This window comes from Melanaphis sacchari, unplaced genomic scaffold (assembly GCF_002803265.2).
Source record: "Melanaphis sacchari strain LSU unplaced genomic scaffold, SCAv2.0 Contig7_pilon_pilon, whole genome shotgun sequence".
Classification (NCBI taxonomy): Eukaryota; Metazoa; Arthropoda; class Insecta; order Hemiptera; family Aphididae; genus Melanaphis; species Melanaphis sacchari.
In genome coordinates, this window is record NW_020271560.1 from 3,065,599 (window position 1) to 3,086,744 (window position 21,146).

Genomic DNA, 21,146 nt, shown 5'->3' on the forward strand with positions numbered 1-21,146 from the left:
ACCTTCTCAATACTTCAATAGTTTAATAATAGTAATTTAATTATTCACATATTATAATTAGTTATTACAATGATAGTTCCCCATGTAATATATTCTTCGATCGTTGGTTAGAATATCAAATATTACTATCATAAAAAATATTATATCAGCTATAATTTTATAATTTAGTAAGATATTAATGATGGTTCTATTATTATATATTTATTCTAAAACTTTGTAATTTGATTTCTTATTAAAAATTTAACTTGATCTACTAGATATTATATGAGATTGAATAATTGCTAAAGTAGGTACCAAATAAATTAGGTGCTTAACCTAAACATATTCTAAACACTAATTTTCCAAAAAGATTATTAAACTCAAACAGTACAAAATGTAGAAAATATGTTTATGTATAATTTTTTTTTTTTTTTAATTAAAAATGTACGCATTTATTCAAGCATCTAAATATTAATTAAAATTTCGTTTTTTTCTATTATTAATGTAAATTAAAAATACCTCTTTATGAACGTAGATTTCGCTGAAAATGGTTCAAATATAGTAACGTTTTCAAAATAAAATAATCTAGAATACTGCTTTCAAATCATTTCATATCTAACGTAGTAAATTACAAAGAATTTTAAAGAAATAAAATTTCAAGAGTAACGTTATCTTTAGTAACTAAAGTCACTATTCTAATTACATTTGTCGCAAAGCTGATGTTCAATTAATGCTCCATATTATTGTACTAGATACGGTCAAATAATCATCATAGCCTCAAGTACTTATTGTAATTAAAACCATTAAGTTTACATATCACTACCCCTGTCGTTACGCCGTTACTACTTCGACGTGGTTTAACCTTAGTGCTAACCACAACTACCTCACCTTTGTCCACTTCCAACACAATGACCCCAGTAATACATCAGCTTATAGCCTACCTGGATCAGTGGTGTGTTTGCTTTTTATTTTATTTTTCGTAAATGAGTTCCTTCATACATCAGTCTACGTCACAATGATACATTCCTGCTTTTGCATCGTATCAATGTACTTCGTATATAATAAACTGCATTATCTTAACTCAAAATTTCCCATAAAGATACAATCAATCTGCGTCATGGTTTCCACACTTATGTGAGGCATTATTCGTTCTTTTTTTCATTTACAAGACGATAATCAATCATAATCAAACTGTAAAACTTAACGCTTGTTTTCAATTTTATGTTAATTTTCCAAAACAGAGTTTTCATTACATCAATAGAATTTGCTACGATTTAAACCAAGCTATATATATATAGCTATGTATGTCAATATATATATATATATATATTAAATTATTTTACTTAAGATAAACAAAAAGACCTTGACTGATCTAAAAAAAAAAATATATTCTTCATTAAACTATAACAAACACAAAAATGACTATACAAAATAATATGACACAGTGCTAAAATATTAAATTAACAAGTCAAACCAGATATAAAAACCAGGTAGTTAAGAATTTGTTACATACAGCTTATTTCACCCAGATCCATTTCTAATCAGAATCTAAAAAGTTTTACAAAGACCCTAAAATCAGTAAAATTTATAAATATGACAATTATTTAGAATTTTACTAAATAATAATTAATGATACATTATTAAATTATTCATACTTAAAAATGTCTTTATATCTCAACAAATAACAACTATTTACATTAAATACAACATTTATTTAATTACCTATTAAATTTTATTTGATCACATTTTTTCTATCAAAAAATATATTTTGAGATTTAATATAGATACTTGATATATTTGTAGTTCATTGCATTGAATAGGAACTAATTGATTTAATTTAAGTTATTCTCCAATATCTTCATATATTTTCAATAAACATGGTATATTTAACATCACCATTTATAACCTTTAAAAAGTGAAATAATCTAAATAAGTAAATTTAATTTCAAAACTAATCGTTCGAACATCATAAAAAATCCTTCATTTAATTCATTATATAATATTAAAATGTAATACCAACAATATTTATGGCGTAAAAAACATACTTATTTTTAGTAAAATGCATACAATTCTTAATTGCATTTTTATATTAATATTTAAAATGTATAATATTTCGTAAAAATAACGGCTGTAAGCTCTTGTTTTTTCTAACAGTGCGCTTACAGACATTATTTGATACAGTTATAATAAAAAATATATTATTTCAAAAACAGCATTTTTTTAATTTTTTTTTTTTATGACTTGTAAAATATAAAATATAACATCATTTTTAAAAAAATATGAAAAAGTTAAAAGTAACTGTAATTAGCAAGGTCAAGACAGAATATCCGATTGATGATAAAAAATGTTTTAAGTATAATTTGTTAGTAAAGTTTTGCTACATTTTCAATTTCTTTTTTTTTTTTTTTTATGTTTCTACTGGTCGTTAATTATATTTCGATAAGTTAATGTCACATCAGAGGTTTCAACATGCTATAATAGGTTTCGTGACAAAATCTTGACGTTAATTATTTTTATGTCATCAAAGCACCCCCTTTTTCCCAACTAACAAACAAAAAACCAATATTCTCGTCTGGATAATAATATACGTATACTAGTAAAAATTACGTTTATTTTATTAAACTCATATTGAATTTAAAAAAATAAATAAAATGTTAATATTCCACATTTATATGTGAATTTGTGTGTATATTTCAAACGAAATATATAAATGTATATTATGTACTATGACGAGTGTTAAAATTATAGTATTTAAGCATAAAACCATTTTATGAACTATCCGTTCATCAGACAAATTAAGCATAGATTTATCTCTGAATATTATTATTCAATTTGTAAGAGTAAATAAAATGTTCCACGCAAAAATTTAAAATTAGAGGCTTATAATTTTGATGAATTTTACTATTTTTATCTTTTTATTACTTAATTTATAAAAAATTACTAGAGTCCAGAAAATATATATTATACAAATTTAAGTAATATATAAACACTATTTTCCTCATAACTAATATAAAATTAAATTTACATTTTTTTTTTTTTAAACAACAATTATAACATAAAAATATAAATTATTGAGCAAAAAAATTAGGTTTATTACGCACTGTTTCCAAAAATAATTTTTTTTCCGAAAATATGTATAAACTACTTTTAAGCAACAAAATTCTTTGTATACAGTATATAATAATATAATATAAAGTCACTGAATACTGGTATAAATTAAGGAAAATACATTTTTAAATTTATATTTTTATTGATTATTTTACACTATGTTTTTATCTCTTTTTATTTTATTTTAATATTATAAATTTATCTATAAACTCTTCCAATTAGATACATAAAAAAATAAAAATCTAATAATATTTTATTCTTAACTTAAAATAATATTTATGACGATAAATTCGAAATTTCAAATACTTATAACATAATATTCACGTAGTATTTTGAAACACAAATAAAATAAGTACAAGCTATTCCATTTTTAAGTTGTATTCATAAAATTAAATCAATAATTTAGCAGTTAAAAAATAAATTATTATTATTAAATAAAAAGTTATATAATATGGTACACAAAACCAAGGTCTCTGTTTTAATTCTTTTTTTCACAGAGACTAAATATGTACTAACAACTTACAAATATATTTTATTTACCTTTATGATTATGATAAATTAATGACAAACATGTACATATACTATAAGGTATTCATTTTATGAATGTCAAAGAACTATAAATATTATAAACATTTGTCCACATTAATTCAAATTAATTCACTTTGGAAATAAAATATTAAACCATATATTCATCTAACAAACAAAAGGATTAATAAAATAAATAAATACCTATATAAAATTAAATGGCGTTTAAACAAAATATTATCCAAACATTTAGTTTTATATTTTCTAAGATAAAATTCTTCAGTGATTCAAAATGTAAACCATATTATTTATTATTCAGTATTCAGGTAATACAATGATCATATCTAATAAAAAATAAATTTAAAACAAAATTATGCCACAATTATTAGATTTGAAAGTTTAAAACATACAACTCTTTACGTATAAATATTAATTATTATTCTCATTAGGTACTTGGCTAGAAAATTTACATTTTGTTAAGTATATATTTCAAATAAAAATATATATTAATGCTCATTAATCATCTGTATAATCTAAAACATTACAATTTCCCTATAATTCACAAATACCATATCAGGACCATTTTATTTTTAATTCGAATTTAAATGTAATACATCAAAATTATACTTTTTATTTTTTATCGAAAAACTGAACCGAAAAATCTCAATCTAATAATTACAATATAATTATTTTAAAACCATTAATATAATTATACTCGTAGTTATTGAAAAATGAATAGAAAGTAGAAACTTATTTACGTTATTTCCTAGTTTTTATCTTTCGGCATTATGGACTTTTTAATGTTTAATAATATCATTAACAAAAATATCACCATAAAATGTTACTTATTGATATTTTAATAAATATAAAATATATAAAATTGGTACACAATTGTGATAGTATATATAGATTATTATTGCTAAATGTCATCAATAATAGTAATTCATAAATTCATCAATTATCGTTATATAATTGAACTTCCATTGACAATCAATTATATAATATGCTTGTATTAGTTGTATTCATAGTTTTATTTATTGCATTTTGTTAATGGTAATTTATATATTTTTATATACGTAGATAAAATTTATTTTCTTCTAAATTTCTCTAAAATCTACATTAATAAACAATATAAATAAATAAATTTATTAATATGTATAAAATAATTAGTTACTTATTAAACTTTTTGAATAATTTTAATATAATTATAATAATTTTAAGAATAAAATAGTTGATAATGATAATTCAGATTATTATCAGATACATACAACGTCATGTTCTGTTTTCCAGTACAAAACTAAACTAGAACTAGTTATAGCTTATAAGCTCACAAAGTTACGATAACCACAAACCATGATAGGTTAAAAACCTTTGTACTCGTTTTTTTTATATCGTTTGAACTACTGAAAATATAAAAGCTATTAATACGAAAACAATGGCTCATTACAAAAAAAAGTCTCATTACTCAATATATCTTAGTCGATTACAAACGTAAAACATAATTTAATCGTTAAATAAAAAAAAATTATGAAAATTAAGATATATAATCTAAAAAATAATAATATGTAAGTACTATACAGTATATACCAACGCTAAATGTAAATTTAGCTTACAGCAAGCACTTTAGTTCACAGTTTTATAATTTATAATATTCACAACAGAAATGTATTTATAAATCCTTGTAAAAGGTATTTTACTTTGTTCGATTGTTTCCCTTCTTTAAATTTTTTAAATATTTAATTTATACTAACTTTACGACTTGATAAATGTTATAATTTTGATTCTTCTTATTTATTCTTAAATTTACTTAAGTCTAGTATCTCTTTTCAAATGCCTATCTAAATTAACATTTAATACAAATTATAAATTCAAATTTATATTTATTTTCTCTCTCCTTGATATCAAAGAGTGTTCATCATAAAAGCTCATAAAATAATGAAAATATAAAAACTAACTTTCTTGTACACGTTTTGAAAGAAGTAATAAATATGATAGTAAAACGTTAAAAATACTTTTTAAGTTATTATTAGTAGTAGGTAGTTCAAAATAAAATATGCAATTAAGATACAATCAATTTGTATGAATAATGTAAAAACATCTTTATAACTATGTAATTTTTTAAGTTCAGAAAACATGTATTAAACAAAAAATAAATTCACAAAGCTATAGACCGGCTTTTAATCATACCAAAATAATGAAACAGAAATTTATATTAAATGATTCTTTTAACAACCAACATTCATTTTCTTAAAATACATAAACAATTTATTTTAAATATATTTTTTTTTTTGAAAATTTAAATTTCATTACACAACAATATTTGTATTGTTTTTGTGTCTTCATCATTTTTTTTCATACTTAGAATGACAACTTACATTTTGAATTTCATATCCTAAAGTGGAACATTTTTCTGAGAATTATTTTTAATTATAAAAAACAAAATTCTCAGCAAGTAGTTAATTAGTCATAAAGTATTTAACGTTTTGACGATCAAAATTGAGTGCTACAAGAATTCCCTTCAAAATTTTGATGTACTAAACATTAATAACATTGTATTATAAACTATTATATTTAGTTCAACTAATATTATCAGAATATGAAATTGAAAACTTAAAGTTTCAATCTAAAACGGTAAAAACTTAAAAAAATATATAGCGATTTAAGGTAGTAAAGAGCAGTAAAAAATGTAAATACTTTTTGACACGTCTAATGAATAATGACTGCTCACTTTTAAAGGAATCACCCAGTAAATATATGCATTTTATACAGTTTATTGTTTATATGTCCAGCATAAATGTTTAATGTATTTCCATTTAAGAGATTAAATGTAAAAAAACAAAATAAATGAGCCAATTTTTTCATTTATTTACTATGTATTAATGTACTGACCCGTAGGCCGTAACATAGTCGGTAAATTAGATTTACACATGACGTCGGACATAAATAACACGACAGAACAAAGCAGTAATTAGTACATGAGAAAAGTAAAGAAGACAATAAATAAATTTACAATTACGCGTGCCTATATAATATTATCCGAACTCGAAACGACTAAATCAATATTATGCGCGTCGATTACATACTCAAATATTGGTCACAGTAGGTAATTAAAAGGGTACACGCTATTTTAATGACTACTAACGTGTCAACATAATTAATGGATACAATCACAATGAAACATATTCGTAAGGTTTCAGTTCAAAACTGACGATGAAAATATATTGATATATATTATTACATATTGACATTATTGCGGACAGAACTTTCAGCATTTGCGTGTTTATCTTAAACAATATTATACTAGTAAAATATTATTCTTAATATTAACACAAAACAAATAAAGAAAGTGTTTTTTTTAACATACCAAATTTTCAAAATTAAGATACTAACATAATCATTTGCAATAAAGCAAAATAATATTCTCAGATCACGTAAATATTATAATACATAAAATATAATTTCTTCAGTTATTATATATTTTTAGTTGTTATAACTAAAAATCATTATACGTCCCTCTAGCTATCGTGCCTTGCTTTCGTCCAGTATAGAAATTTCGACATAATATTATATCGTTATTTTTAAGTATTTTTATAATTAACTTAATAAGAACCTACGAAAAAAGGTGTGTGGTATTATATATCATGATACTATATTAATCGTAGACGTGATATGTAAAATATATTTTTTTATCGTAACTTATTAAAAATCATAGATTTTAAAGGAAAACGACTCAAAATGTAGGGTGGTATAGTAGATAAGTCAATGATAATGATTCTATTTTATAGGCAACCTTTTTTACTTAAATAATTTATAAGATTATCTTATAATGAGTTTTTTTGATTAATTCAGCTAAGGTTGTTACTATAAGGACAATACCTAATAATCAGTAATAATAGGTTTAGGTATAATATGTGTGAAGACAAATTTAAAAATATTAGTAGTTTGATAGAATAAACAAAGAATAACCATTCTATATGTTTTGAATTCTGTGTAAACCCATAACTGAGATCTATAACAAATATAAATATATCAATGTGAAAAAGGATGGTTATATAAATATTTTTTACACTTTTTAAATGGTAAAAAAATTACAAGTATCTGAAAATATGGTAAATAAGTATACTTAAATATTTCGAAAAACAGAGTTCAAATAATTATATATCAAATTATAAAAGGAGGGCACATACTCATATGCATTCTAAGCAAATAACGGTACGTATGTATTTATAGGATGGGCCATTGTATTCTCCTGACTCCCGTTGTAAACTTAACATGACGATACAAAGTGTATAATGTGCAATATTTTCCATTATTTAATACACCTATATATTATACAAAAAATATACGTTTTGTACAATTCTAAAACTCTGAAACTTTGTATCCTAATCCTATTGATTATTATGTTTAAAAATGTTTAAGTATGTTCTTTTAATTTATAATATTGTATTACTTATAGCTATATTTTAAAACAATTATAGTAAATAAATAAATATAAACTTACAGACATTCAACATTTTATAAGACACTTTACTAATTGGGATACTTCACAGTTACGGTATATTTTATTAAACAGTTCATAAATTAAATTAAATTATTTTCAAAACTAATCACGCATACTGCCGTAAATTCACTTTTATAAAAATTATTTTAAAAAAATCCGAAAAAAACCGTGAATTATTTATTTATTACGCAGTTTAATCGATTTGGTGAATCGAACATTTTTATTACCATTTATCATACTAGTATACGGCATATGTGTAAGGTAGCGATTGTTTGTATATTAAAATAAAAACGATTTCACAGAGATAAAAATTTATTTACTTAAAACCAAACCAAATAGCTATAATTACGTTTTTCTCCAGGTACCTAGTATACACTATAATATATACATATTAGTTAATTACCCACTTCCCAAAAACAAAGAAACGTTGATTTTAAACGTGTGGATCGCCCAGCACGTCTTCCGTGAGCACGTGACATAATTTTTTAAACCAATCATAAATACATGAAACCAAAACGTGAGCTCCTTATTTCCGTGAAATTTTGAATAAAAGTAAATTTAATTTTTTTTTTTTTTTCTGTAAAATAAATACAAAATTTAAATTAGAGATAAGATATTGAAAGTATAGAGATGACTGGATGTTAGAGCTATCGTAATGCTCCGCTAACATTGGCCCAATTTAGTTTTATACATTGTACTTAGAAATATGAAGACTAATATGTTTAAAAAAAACAGTTATTCGGTTTTATGTAATGTATGGCATTTTCAATATGAAATAATAATAAAATAATAATTACTATGTTTAAATAATGTATGACCCACAATGGAGCGTATGAAACTTTCGAAGCAGATAATCTAACCATAAATATGTTTATATACAATTTTATTTTTTATTTTTTAATTAATGTTTAAATACGTCATCATTGTAAAACCATGAATATTTAAATAAATGCATATTCTTGTTTCAGGAACGAGTATCCCTAATCGTACCTTGGATTGTCGGTCTCATAACTTTTATGGCACTCGAAGCGGTCGCCATTGTTTACTCGAACGTACTCAGAGACCATGTAAATAAGGTTAGTTATGAACATAAATATGTTTATATACATAAATACAATACAATAATATCATGATATCAAAATAAATATCTTATGAATTATTCGAATTCTGCACCGAATATATAGAATTATTAATCAAACATTAAATCATTTATTGTTTCTAGAAATTCGACTCGCTCTGCAAAATTGAAGTGACGTTTTACTTGATACGGGCAGTACTAAATGTAAGTAAGCGCATTATATATTTGTGAAGTTTTAATTTACATAAAATCAATTATTTCATTCTTTCATAAAATAAATATTTATGGCCATTTACATCACTACTCTTTGTTATTATGCATCTGTAATAAAATGACGTAAAAAGGCATTTATTTCATCTCATGAATATAATATAACAATTTTTTTTTTTTAATCTGTTCACTAAGAAACAATAAGAAATATATGATAACAGAATTTATTTTTTACATGGGTAGTATGATAGAGTAGTGATGGGTCACCCAGTGATAACACTAACTTAACTTTTTATTTTCTATTTTCTTGTTAATTTACATTTTTAGTCATTAATCATTCAGTAATTCATGACACCAGTTATATTTTAGCCCACTTAGGGGATTCAGAGAAATTTTGAGAGTGGCAAGGTTAGATATTAGGAGTAAATATGACAAATAAGAAACATTTCTGAGCTATAATAATATGCATAGAGTGAATTTACTATAATTTTGCTATTATTGTAGTATTTAAATAACAAAAATAAAATATTAATGTCTGGTTTAATAATTATGAAACAAAATTAGTTGTAGTTTAAAATACAAAAACGATTTATATGTTAGGGAAATATGTATTAATTGTTATTATTTCTGTACCAAAAAAAAATACGAAAAAAAATTGCTGCAAAAATGAAAGAAAAACAAATTTATGTTTATATTCAAAAATAATACATACGTTAAATATTCCTTAGTAATATTCTTGGAAAACTATTTATGAATAAAAAAGAAGTACTAAAACTCATGAATTTTATTAATATGATTTTTCTCCGAAATTCACCACCGCTACAATAATTGTCATTTCACATTTGGCTTTATCTCAAATACAATAGTACTTTGCAATAAATGTATTTTTTATTGCTTTAAACAAGAATGTTCACACATAACGCAAAATAATGATTCCCTCAAAGTAGTAATTTATAGGAACCCGGACACTGTTTATGATAGTTCGTATATGAATAAAACTACATTTTTTTTCTCGAAAAACCGCCAAATTACCTTCATAACCCAGCAATGGTAATAAATTTCTGTTCACTATTCCAACGTGCTATATCTATCACTTTACAGTAAACCTACACAAAAATGAATAATAAAAAAAAAATGTATATCTGACTATTATTGATTGAACTCAATAAGTTTTCTATTAATTTTTAAATGGTTTGTGAAGAGTAGTAAAAGAGGATAGTTGAACGGATATTTCATTAGACTTTGACAGTTTTTTTTTTTTTTTTTTTAATCAAAATCGTAAATTTAATCTTATACAGTAGTATTCATTAATACTTGATTTATAATTTATTACTACAAACAATATTTTCAAATAAATTATTTCAGAATGTTAAAAATGTGCTCATCATATTCCTATAATAGATTCGTGAAAATTAATTTGTTCGTCAAGTACATTATAATATACGCTATTAATATTAACTCTTAGTTTATCTTATGAAATCGATTTTTATTTAAGCTATGAAAATGTACTGTACGTGGATTATTATACATCATACAGTAAAATATTACAATGAGAGAGGTGTAGGCCGATCATCTCAGGCAATGCTTTTATAAAAGTGACGCATTTTGTATGCGCGTAATTATTAATTAACTCTCATTATGTATGATCTGAGTTTATTTTCTAATAATATAAGAAATTAATTTTTATAACACTGAAAATTGATTTATTTATGCTAAATTATTTGCTACTTTTATAAATTATGCATTGATTGTTATTACTTTGTTATTCCCCCCCCTTTAATTATATATTATGTATAAAATTAATTTTCCCATAACAAGTTGTTATTATAAAATAAACACTATTATTCTTAGTAATAAAAATTATAAGTTATTAGAAAACAAATTTAAATTTCGAAGAACGTTTTTGATGTATTGAGTGTCTTTTGATGAAAAAACGTTATGAAACACTCGATACATTGGCTTGGCTGGTTACATACTTCCCATAACTTACTGTGTAGGGATACAAGTTACAAGATACGCTTTCATCTAAAATACGTATTAACCCTGTTTAAAATAAGTATGATTTTATCGAAAAATATAGCTTTAGATCGGAAAATTACGTGTTTGGAAAAATAAAAAGTGGAAACTATGGTGAATGTAAGAAACATTGAATGTTTTATTGTCAAGTTTCATTTTAAATTCTCCACAAGCCTATTACTTAATGAAGACAAATTTAAACGTAGACAAATAATATTAATGCAATGCAATCACCAATGCCACAATCACCGCCAACACGGCAAAAAATAATAACAATTTGTGAATGCGCCCGCATATGTTTTGCATACATGCATACATCGGATAGTTCCAAAAGAAAAGTAGGTATATGAAATAAAAATAAATGTTGGGTTTTCTGTTTCCATGACAGTTAAGAAATAGGGATAATTCTCAAAAGAAAATTTTGTATTCTTCACGAGAACGATAAATAACCTTGGTCCAAATCTCTTGGGCTACGGAGAAAAATATCCATTTTTCAAAACAATAGATTCATCCCCGTGTAGTTATGCGCGTAATCATACAGTCATACATTACCCACAGCATTAGCTAACGTGTTGTGTTGTTCGTTGTAATTCGCGCCACTGCCATTAACTTACCTATAAGCATATTTCATCAACCACCGTTTCAAAACAATAGGTAACTCGAAAAATGAATATATTTTCATTCGATTTATCGGTTTTTCGTCGCTAAAAAAAAAATCTGCACACAAAACACGTTAAAATAATAATATTTAAACTTATTGAGACGGAGTGGCACCAAACAAAGCGTAAATATAATATGTATTATATAAATTCATAAGTGGCGTAGCGTGCACAGCATAGGTACACTTCAAAATTGAAAAATGATTTTTTTGTTTATCATTACATTACATAGTATTTTATAATATTATATCATATTTAATATTATGTATTATCTTCATAGTTCGTGAAGTTTGATCAATCCGTGACACCACGGCCATGCCACGCGATACGTAATGACATTACATTAAGAGTAGATATGACTATATTTTAGTAGTCCCCAACGCACTATAATAATATCATATAACGTTATTTTATAGTACTTACCTTTTTTATTATGTGCGCAGTATGCACGTTAGCGGTCGTATACGTACAGTGACATTAATAATTTATATATTTTGCTACCAATATTATCGATAACAAAACATAGAACGCTCATAGACATCGCGGTCGTGTACTCGTCACGTGTATGCATGATCAGTATTGTATACACTATCGATTCACACATTACTACACTGCGTTTTTTAAATTTATAACAGTTATTATAACCATTTAGACATGTATGTTATTTTTTTATTGAGATATTTTGTTGTAAAATTATGATTAAGTGATCGAAAGTTTCCCTAAACGTTTTGACGAATTCGGCAAATTATTTTACGAGTCTTACTAATTTATTATAAAGCGATTTATTTTTGTGTAGGTATTATATCATAATGACTATTTTTTTTTTTTTTTTTTTTTTTTTTTGATAATATTCTAAAAAATATTACTAGGCCTCACTGAGCGAGTACTCGTGTGGAGGCCTAAGAGTTATATTGTTTACAAATGTTTAATTTTTAAACAAATATTACAGAACTATATGATTATTAAAATTTTAAACATGAAAAACTTGCGAGTGCTTAAAATTTTATTTTTTAAAACTGAATGGGGATAACCTAACCGAGGCGAAGACCTCCACAAATGCATTGACTTATAATTTTAAATGCATATACTAAGTTGATACCCACGCTACACCACTAATATGCTCTCCATTATAATGCTTTAATATCAGGGCTTTTTGTTAATGGCTTAAAGTTTATACATTCAGTTATATACTCGTAATTCCTCTAGAGAAACTCTGTAGAGTCAGTGGCCGTAGTGTTAGAGGTAAACTAGAATTCGAATGGGAATTCATATTCTATCTACACACAACCTCCTGAATTCCCTATTGGTTGATTTTCTTCGTAAAATTTCTACACATACTATGTAAAATTATTCAATGCAATAGTCATTATAATAACTACAGTATTTCTTTTTTTTTTAATTAAAAAAAAAACTTAGTATTTGAGACCTATTTTTATGATTTAATGTTTTTCCATTTATCGCGTAATACGAAATCTGTTAACAAAATACTATTTATCTATTTATTTATATATGTTTGATTGCTTTTACAACAGTAACACGAAATATTAAACGCGAAATCCTTAAGAGTACCTATAATCGATATAATCGAATTACGATCAGTCCATATAACTCAAACTATAACTAATCAATATATCAACTTTGTTAATATTAGGTTTCCATGGCAACTCGGTTGGAAAAAAATATGCTATCTATAAAAAATGACCGATTTGTATTCGAACTATTTTAATTATTAATAAATAATAATACATACAGTAGAGCCTCAATTATCCGAACCTCCGTTATACAAACCCTCTATTATCCAATCTACAATTAGCGTATCCGAACGTTATTGAAGCACTCGAATCGATAATTTTTTTCAAAAAAAATGTAATAAACATAATATGTTCCTAAGTATATAATGTATTTCTAATAATGTAATGTATATAATTCCAATAAAATATTAATAATAATTAAAATAAATATGTAATGTAAAATATTTAACTGTGTTGTAAAGATTTGTTCATTGTGTTTTTTTTAAATTTCCAATATTCGAACTTTTACATATCCGAACTAGGTGTGGTCCTAATTGTTCAGATAATCGAGATTCTACTGCACCTGTACAAAAAATTAAATTTAAGTGCAATTTTACTATTCAACCAACATATTTAATAATAATCAAACTTTTAAGTCTCCTATCGTTGATTGATGATATTCACCTATAAAACGCTCGGAAATACAGATTTCAAAATAATCAAGAAAGAAACGTTCATATAAACGAAATGTCAGCACGGCGGGGGCAATTTTTGAAAAATAATTCGAGTGATAGAGCCACCCTACTAAGGCCACATAGTATATAATAGATAATATTCTGAACTAAAGAAAATGTGTAGGATTTTAAATTTATCACCCTTAGCAGCACGCGTAAGTGTTCAAGTTGTCGAGAGTGAGTGTAAAGGCTCACGCGTTCGTATTATAATATTGTATTGTTGTGTCTCCGTTAATTTATTGCATGTCGACGGCGTACATTGTAATTATAAACAATCTGGGCGCTTATGCCAAAAGCGTTCTGTAAAAAAATACACCGAGATGAAATCATTAGTAGAAACAATATGGGGATGAAATGAACGGCTAAGATGTTTTGTGTTTCATGTGTGTACAAACGAAGCACGTTCCTAATGAACGGCGAGGTTTTCCGAGGAAGAAATATTCGGTGCACTAATCGACGGTGAATAGCGCGAGAATTGCGACGCATTATATTTTTGAGTATACGCGGAAATCGCGCGAGTAACAATAAAGATGCAAATATTATGTTATACGGTAGTCGATTAAAATGCGTCAGATTTAACTTGCAGAGTTAAACGGCAGTTCCGACAAACATCATGTCTATATCAGACTCAGCTATTAATCAAACCGGCTAAATTTCTGATCACCGTAAGAGGTGCATGCACCGCAACAGTAGCGTGTACCTACTAAGGGGGTGTTTGGAGTATATTATGACTTCCCCCTTTAGTACGCGTCATATATATATATATATATATATATATTTATAATAAGTATAAATATATTACTATTACTTATGTTATTTATTTTACACAATATATAGTAGGTATATTAAATATAAATGTCTCGATTGACTGATTGTTTTTATTAGATCATTTTTTTTTTCATATATATTTATAACATTGACTATATTTTATTTCATATATGCTCGTAGTAATATAATTTAATTTTGACGACACACCCTTTAATAAAATGATAAATGCGCCACTGATTCGCAGCACGTGCATATCTGTGCATCATTTATACATATTATAATTATTATGATACGACGATACGTTATGTATAATATAACTAGTAACTACCGTTCATCATCGGATTTTAAAATAATTTAATATCTTTTATTAGTACTTGTGTGTTGCTCACACATAAACACACACATGTTAAGTTTTACCGTGTATCCGTGTAATAAATATCCGTGTTAAAAAAAAAAAAAAAAATTAGTATTTTTCGGCGGATAAGCCAAACAGAAGTTAAACTGCAACGTGAAAGCCATCATTACCATCAGTATGGTTTTTCAATTAATTGTTTCTCTTCTTTTTCTTTATTATCCCAATTTTCTTTTTTTTGTGTAGGCTATATTTACTTTATTATTCTATACTTTATATTCATGTATAATAATATTATAGTATTGGCTCATTAGTTAATGATAATAGACTTTTCGTTGACTTGTGTGCACAATTATAGCGGTATTTAGCCATAATTTAGTTGTTACAATTCATGGAATTGTTTTTCTAAACGAACTTGTACGTACAAGGAAAATTTCACTAGCATCTCTTGGCCTACATTGAATAACGTAAACAGTGCGCATTAATCCCACTCGGTAAAACAATAACAAACTTTTACTATAGAAAAAGAAAAAAAGTATATGTACGTCGTTAATTAAATACTTCTCGTCGTAAGACACAGGAGGCTGTGTTTTCAAAATCGCAAGTGAGGTAGGAAAAGTATAAAGGATTTTGTGGATTATTTTAAGTTCTACGAAATCGTTTGTTTTGTTTTTTTTTTTCATTATTTTTCTTCTTATAATTAGACAAGTTTTTATTGTACCTTGAAGTGTATTTTTGCGTACGACATTTTATTCTTCGTGTAGATGCCTATACAAAACGAGGATGCTAAAAGTTATCAGTAATACCTCATTGTTTATTTTTTTTCATATACATTTTGTCCAATAATTTAGACATAAATAAATGGAAGCTGTATTTTAATTACGCAACAACAGAGTAGACTTTATAATTTATTGTCATATTGTACATAAATTATGTTAAAACGTGAACTAAGTAAAATATTGAACAAAAAATACCAAAAATACACACTTGGCTTTCATATCAATAAAAATGTTCTACTTAAATTTGATAAATATACCTTTACAGAAGAACATCATTTTTGTTGAATACCAAAAGAATGATTCTCGAAATAACTCAAACGTCAGTAAAATAGTTTTCACTATAAGCAAAAGTACATACATATATTTAGAATTTAACGCCAAAAAATAAAGACCATCTTAAAAATATATTTTTGTTTTTTATAACTCAAAAGTGCAAAACAATAATACTCAGATTAATAACAAAAACTAAGTATAATTGTGTGCACATAATAATGAATACAATAATTCCATTAACAATCTTACTTAATTTATTATCTGTTACGAAACAGTTGTTATATTTAATATTATTTAAAGTGTTTTATGGTGTAATAATTTTAAATTTTAATATAAAATAAACGTACACGCAAATATTATACGCATAAAAAAAGAGTATATTTAAGTTACCCAAAAATCAAGTGAAACCTTATTTGTATAACGTGAATTAAAAATTGTACAGTACAGACATATTTTAGTTAAGGTTCTCTTCTGATACTGCATAAATATGCTACTTTCAAAAAATATAATAATACGCCTTGAAACTCGAAACATTTAAGTTTTTTTTACTCAAATCGAATTCATTATTTAAAAAATCAAATGATATAACTTTTTTCATTTCCTGTACAAATATTATATACACGGTACTTCATTAATAGATCTACGATGTCTATACAACCTACACACCAAAGTTATTTTACATATTCAATTAAAACTAAATTAAAACTTAAACTTTTAAATATTGGCCATAACAAGATGCATAGTCTACACATTATTATACAATGTATCCAACATACTCAAAGGTCGATATGATAATTGTTGGCCTATGCATATTATATAGATAATTTATGTGTTTATATATGTGAGTGTGCGAATAAACTAGACCATATACATATACCAGCTCCAATAAATTACGAGCTTTATAAATCAAGCTGGATAAAAGATTAATGCTGAAACTCTATTTTATACGTTGCTCTACATTGATACGGTCAATTGTGTCAGCATTTCCATTCATTTTAGAGGCATTAAAGATATCATACGTATACCTTCATGTATAGTATCCTAAAAAGCTTAGCCACCAAAGCCAAAATCGGACTAACACCAGTACAGAATAGGTAGCAATAGATTTTATTTGATTTTGTGGATAACTTAAGTATTGTGTTCTTATTCTTATTATGCATATAATATTTGTGTTCAAATTTATTTAAGATTTATAGAATGAAATTCTGCCGTAAAGCACTTTAGATGATAATTAAATTATTTTACAATCATTTCGCAATAGATAATAAATTAATCAGATCGTTAATAGTCTAAAAGTCTACATTATAATATGTTTTTCGTATCTTAATTCTTGTGTTTTTAAGTTTTGGTAATGATCATACAATTTGCTAAAAATATAAAAGAATTAAAAACTAATTACATTTTTTTAAAACCCTCATTGCTCATTTTACTTATCAAAAACTTTGAATTTTTTTTTAACAACATTTCTGGTCGATGCAATAAATCAACTTGACTTCTTCGCTTTAATTTGCGTGTCAACAAAAAGTTCCATGGTATGGATGACTCGTTTTAATAAACACGTAGTAAAATCCTTTAATCAGAGCCTTTGTTATGATGGGAGATTTATGTTGGTAAATTTTGCTCGCTGATACACACATACTCATACCCTGTGCATACACATAACACGCCCTTTCACCTCCAAGGTTCGATTTAATATGCCCGGTCATGAACAACGCAAAATAAAATATTATCAACGGTTCGACAAAAATATGCTTAATACAATATTGACAGCTAGAGATAAAATATTATTCGTTTTACATTTTCATGAATTTGGAATTACCCACAAAATGACAATAATAAAATAAAATAATTTCAAAAATAAAAAAATAAAAAAATGAAAACCACTGATCGAATGATCGACCAATAATAATTTAATACAAAAAAATCACAAGAGAATTTATAGTTCATTTAATATACTCCATAACATTGGAAACACATTTAAGTGAAATTTACCCTAAAGCCATAAATAACATAAATAAATAGGCAGAGTCAAAACCACCATAAAAACTCGCTGACACCTGATATTCGATTTAAGCTCTTTTTTTAAAAAATAATTGACGTACACTTATTGTTCTAGGTGGTGTCACTAACCACTGACGAAACTATATAATAAATTGATGTTCTATCGTTTTTAAAAATGTTCAAAAAAATGTATCGTCTCTATACGCTGGTAGGTATTAGCCAATAAAAGTTTCACTGACTGTATATTTTTATCAAACTAATGATGACAATTCAATGTTAATAATCGAAAATTAGTAAAATATTTACGAAGAATATAAATCATTAAAAATTGGTCTAAATTTAATTTATCACGTCGATTAGCCGGAATGTGTATTGCCCTATTGATGAATTTCCAAAATAATTGGCTGAAAATTAATACCAAATCATACATATTTTATTTAATAAAGACCAAACGGTACCAATAATCTATAATAATATTGAACATTGCATTAAATTGCTGTACGAGAATAACGTTATAATGTTATAAATTTATTATACTCCGAATAATACAGATAAATATTTTTGGTTGATATTTTTATTTTTATTCAACACAAAAAAACTATGCGTGAAATCGTATTAATTATACGTTAAGTCCAGTTCAACGATTAATTGTTTTTGTTTAAATATTAGTTTTCAATTGAAATACATACATATTATATATATATATATATATATACCTACATAAATATTTATTTTAATTTAATTTTTTTTTTTTTTTTTTTGATCAGGTGTTGAGTCTATTAAGCGTGATAAAATTCTACAATATGGTGCGATTGGGAGTAACATGGAAAGGTCCAGAGACCATTGAACTGTGATGTAAAATTTCGGGACCCGGACGTTATCCCGGTTCCATATCTTCGATAGAAGACACTGACACAACTTTATCCTCAAGCATGGATGATTTCTTATAATGAATACTAATAACTACTATAAAATAAATGTTGCATATTTGTTGTGGTTAAAAATAATTTTTAAAAAATCCGTAATAATAAATAAATAAAAATAAAGTTTATTTTTACGTTGTGTTTAATATTTTGTTTTATATGTAAAAATTTTAATCTTACAGATACAACAATGACCAACAATTTATATCATAAAATATTTTTGCTTGTGAGTAATTGAAAATACTAAGGTAACATTTCCCCTCAGTCATACTTTATGAAAACTATGTTTTAAAAATGCATAGTTATATATTATACCATAAGATAAAATAAATCTGGAAAATTCGTTATAATTATGTGAATATTATCATATGAGTTTTTTTATTTAAATTTAATTTTGATAAAATTACTTTAATCATACTCATTAACATTATAGATTGGTTGAATTATCTAATAATTATAAACTAATTAAATAGATAAAATAAATAAATAATGAATTAACGAAATATGACTAAAAGAAAAAAAACTGTAAAATAAATAACTACATATAAAACTTGTTATAGGTACTTGTTACAATATATTATAATGTACCTACACAATAAAGTATACCATTACGATAAATAATGGCCCCCGTGAGGAGAAAAATATTTGGATTGCTCACAAATATTTTTCTAAATTTATTCTCTAGTATTTTTTTCCTTTCCTGGCATTTCCTCAACTTCTTTATCCTGTACACCAAACCTATCAGCCCGCCTTTCAGTCTCCTTGCGTTTATTTTTTTTGTACTCGAACATTTCAGCCATTAGTAAATATCTTAAATTAGATATTTTTTTGGCCGATCTAATCCTATTTATCTTGAAGATTTGAACGCACTCTCTTAACAAAATATTTTTATCGTTGAAAGATAAGTCATTATAATCCATTGTTGGACTATTTCTTCGATATTCTATATTATATATATTTTTTTAAATTCTATACCCGACTGAACTTTAAGTTCAAAACTTTTCACTAATCCGAGTGTGTACAAACGAAACATCATGGTATAGAGTTTGAAACGTACAGTTATTGTATTTTCTTCATCTATCGATAATCAGTTGTATAAAATAAACGACTTCAAAAAAATATGTTTACATGAGCCGCGTAAATAGACCGCAACGCACAATAATCAATTTATCATCATCGTTCACTGTCACGAAAATAATCCTTAAAGAGAATTGAAAAACCCATTAAATTGGCAATTTTCATCAATAAAATTCCCATTTCGACCTGGTGGTGAACGGGAACAAAAGATGAAATTGGTTAAGTATGAAGAACAATACAAGTCCCCAAAAGATCTATTACGCGCGTTAATGATTAATGGCGTTTTTATTTTCTAAATAATTACAATTATTACACACGTCCACCTCGCCTACGCCTACGCTCAGTTTCTTTATTGCAATTATTCAATGTATAGATACAATAACACCCATGACATTTCGCACGAGCCTATATATATCGGCCAAAAGACAACGACTCAATCATCGATGGTTCGAGTCACCAAGAAACAACGCTCTGTATTACAATTAAACATTTAAACTAAATTAACACTTCGCTGATTAGAATATTAAAAACCACACAGCACACCGTTCTCGCTACAGCAGATCATCAATTTATTCTATGCATCAGCTATAGCCGTAGAGAACTATTAGAAAAAGTTTAGTTTATTTGTTAATGGAGAAAAGGTTATTTTTTA

At 25.5% G+C, this 21,146-nt stretch overlaps 1 protein-coding gene across 1 annotated transcript in view; it reads left to right on the forward strand.

Annotated features, from left to right (window-relative positions):
• Positions 1–19,348, forward strand: part of LOC112601849 — a 114,132-nt gene extending 94,784 nt beyond the window's left edge. The window contains exons 5-7 of the mRNA XM_025349671.1: positions 9,082–9,189; positions 9,336–9,395; positions 19,262–19,348. Coding sequence (XP_025205456.1) covers positions 9,082–9,189; positions 9,336–9,395; positions 19,262–19,348 — 255 coding nt within the window. The remainder of the gene's footprint in view (positions 1–9,081; positions 9,190–9,335; positions 9,396–19,261) is intronic.
• The last annotated feature ends 1,798 nt before the right edge of the window (positions 19,349–21,146 follow it).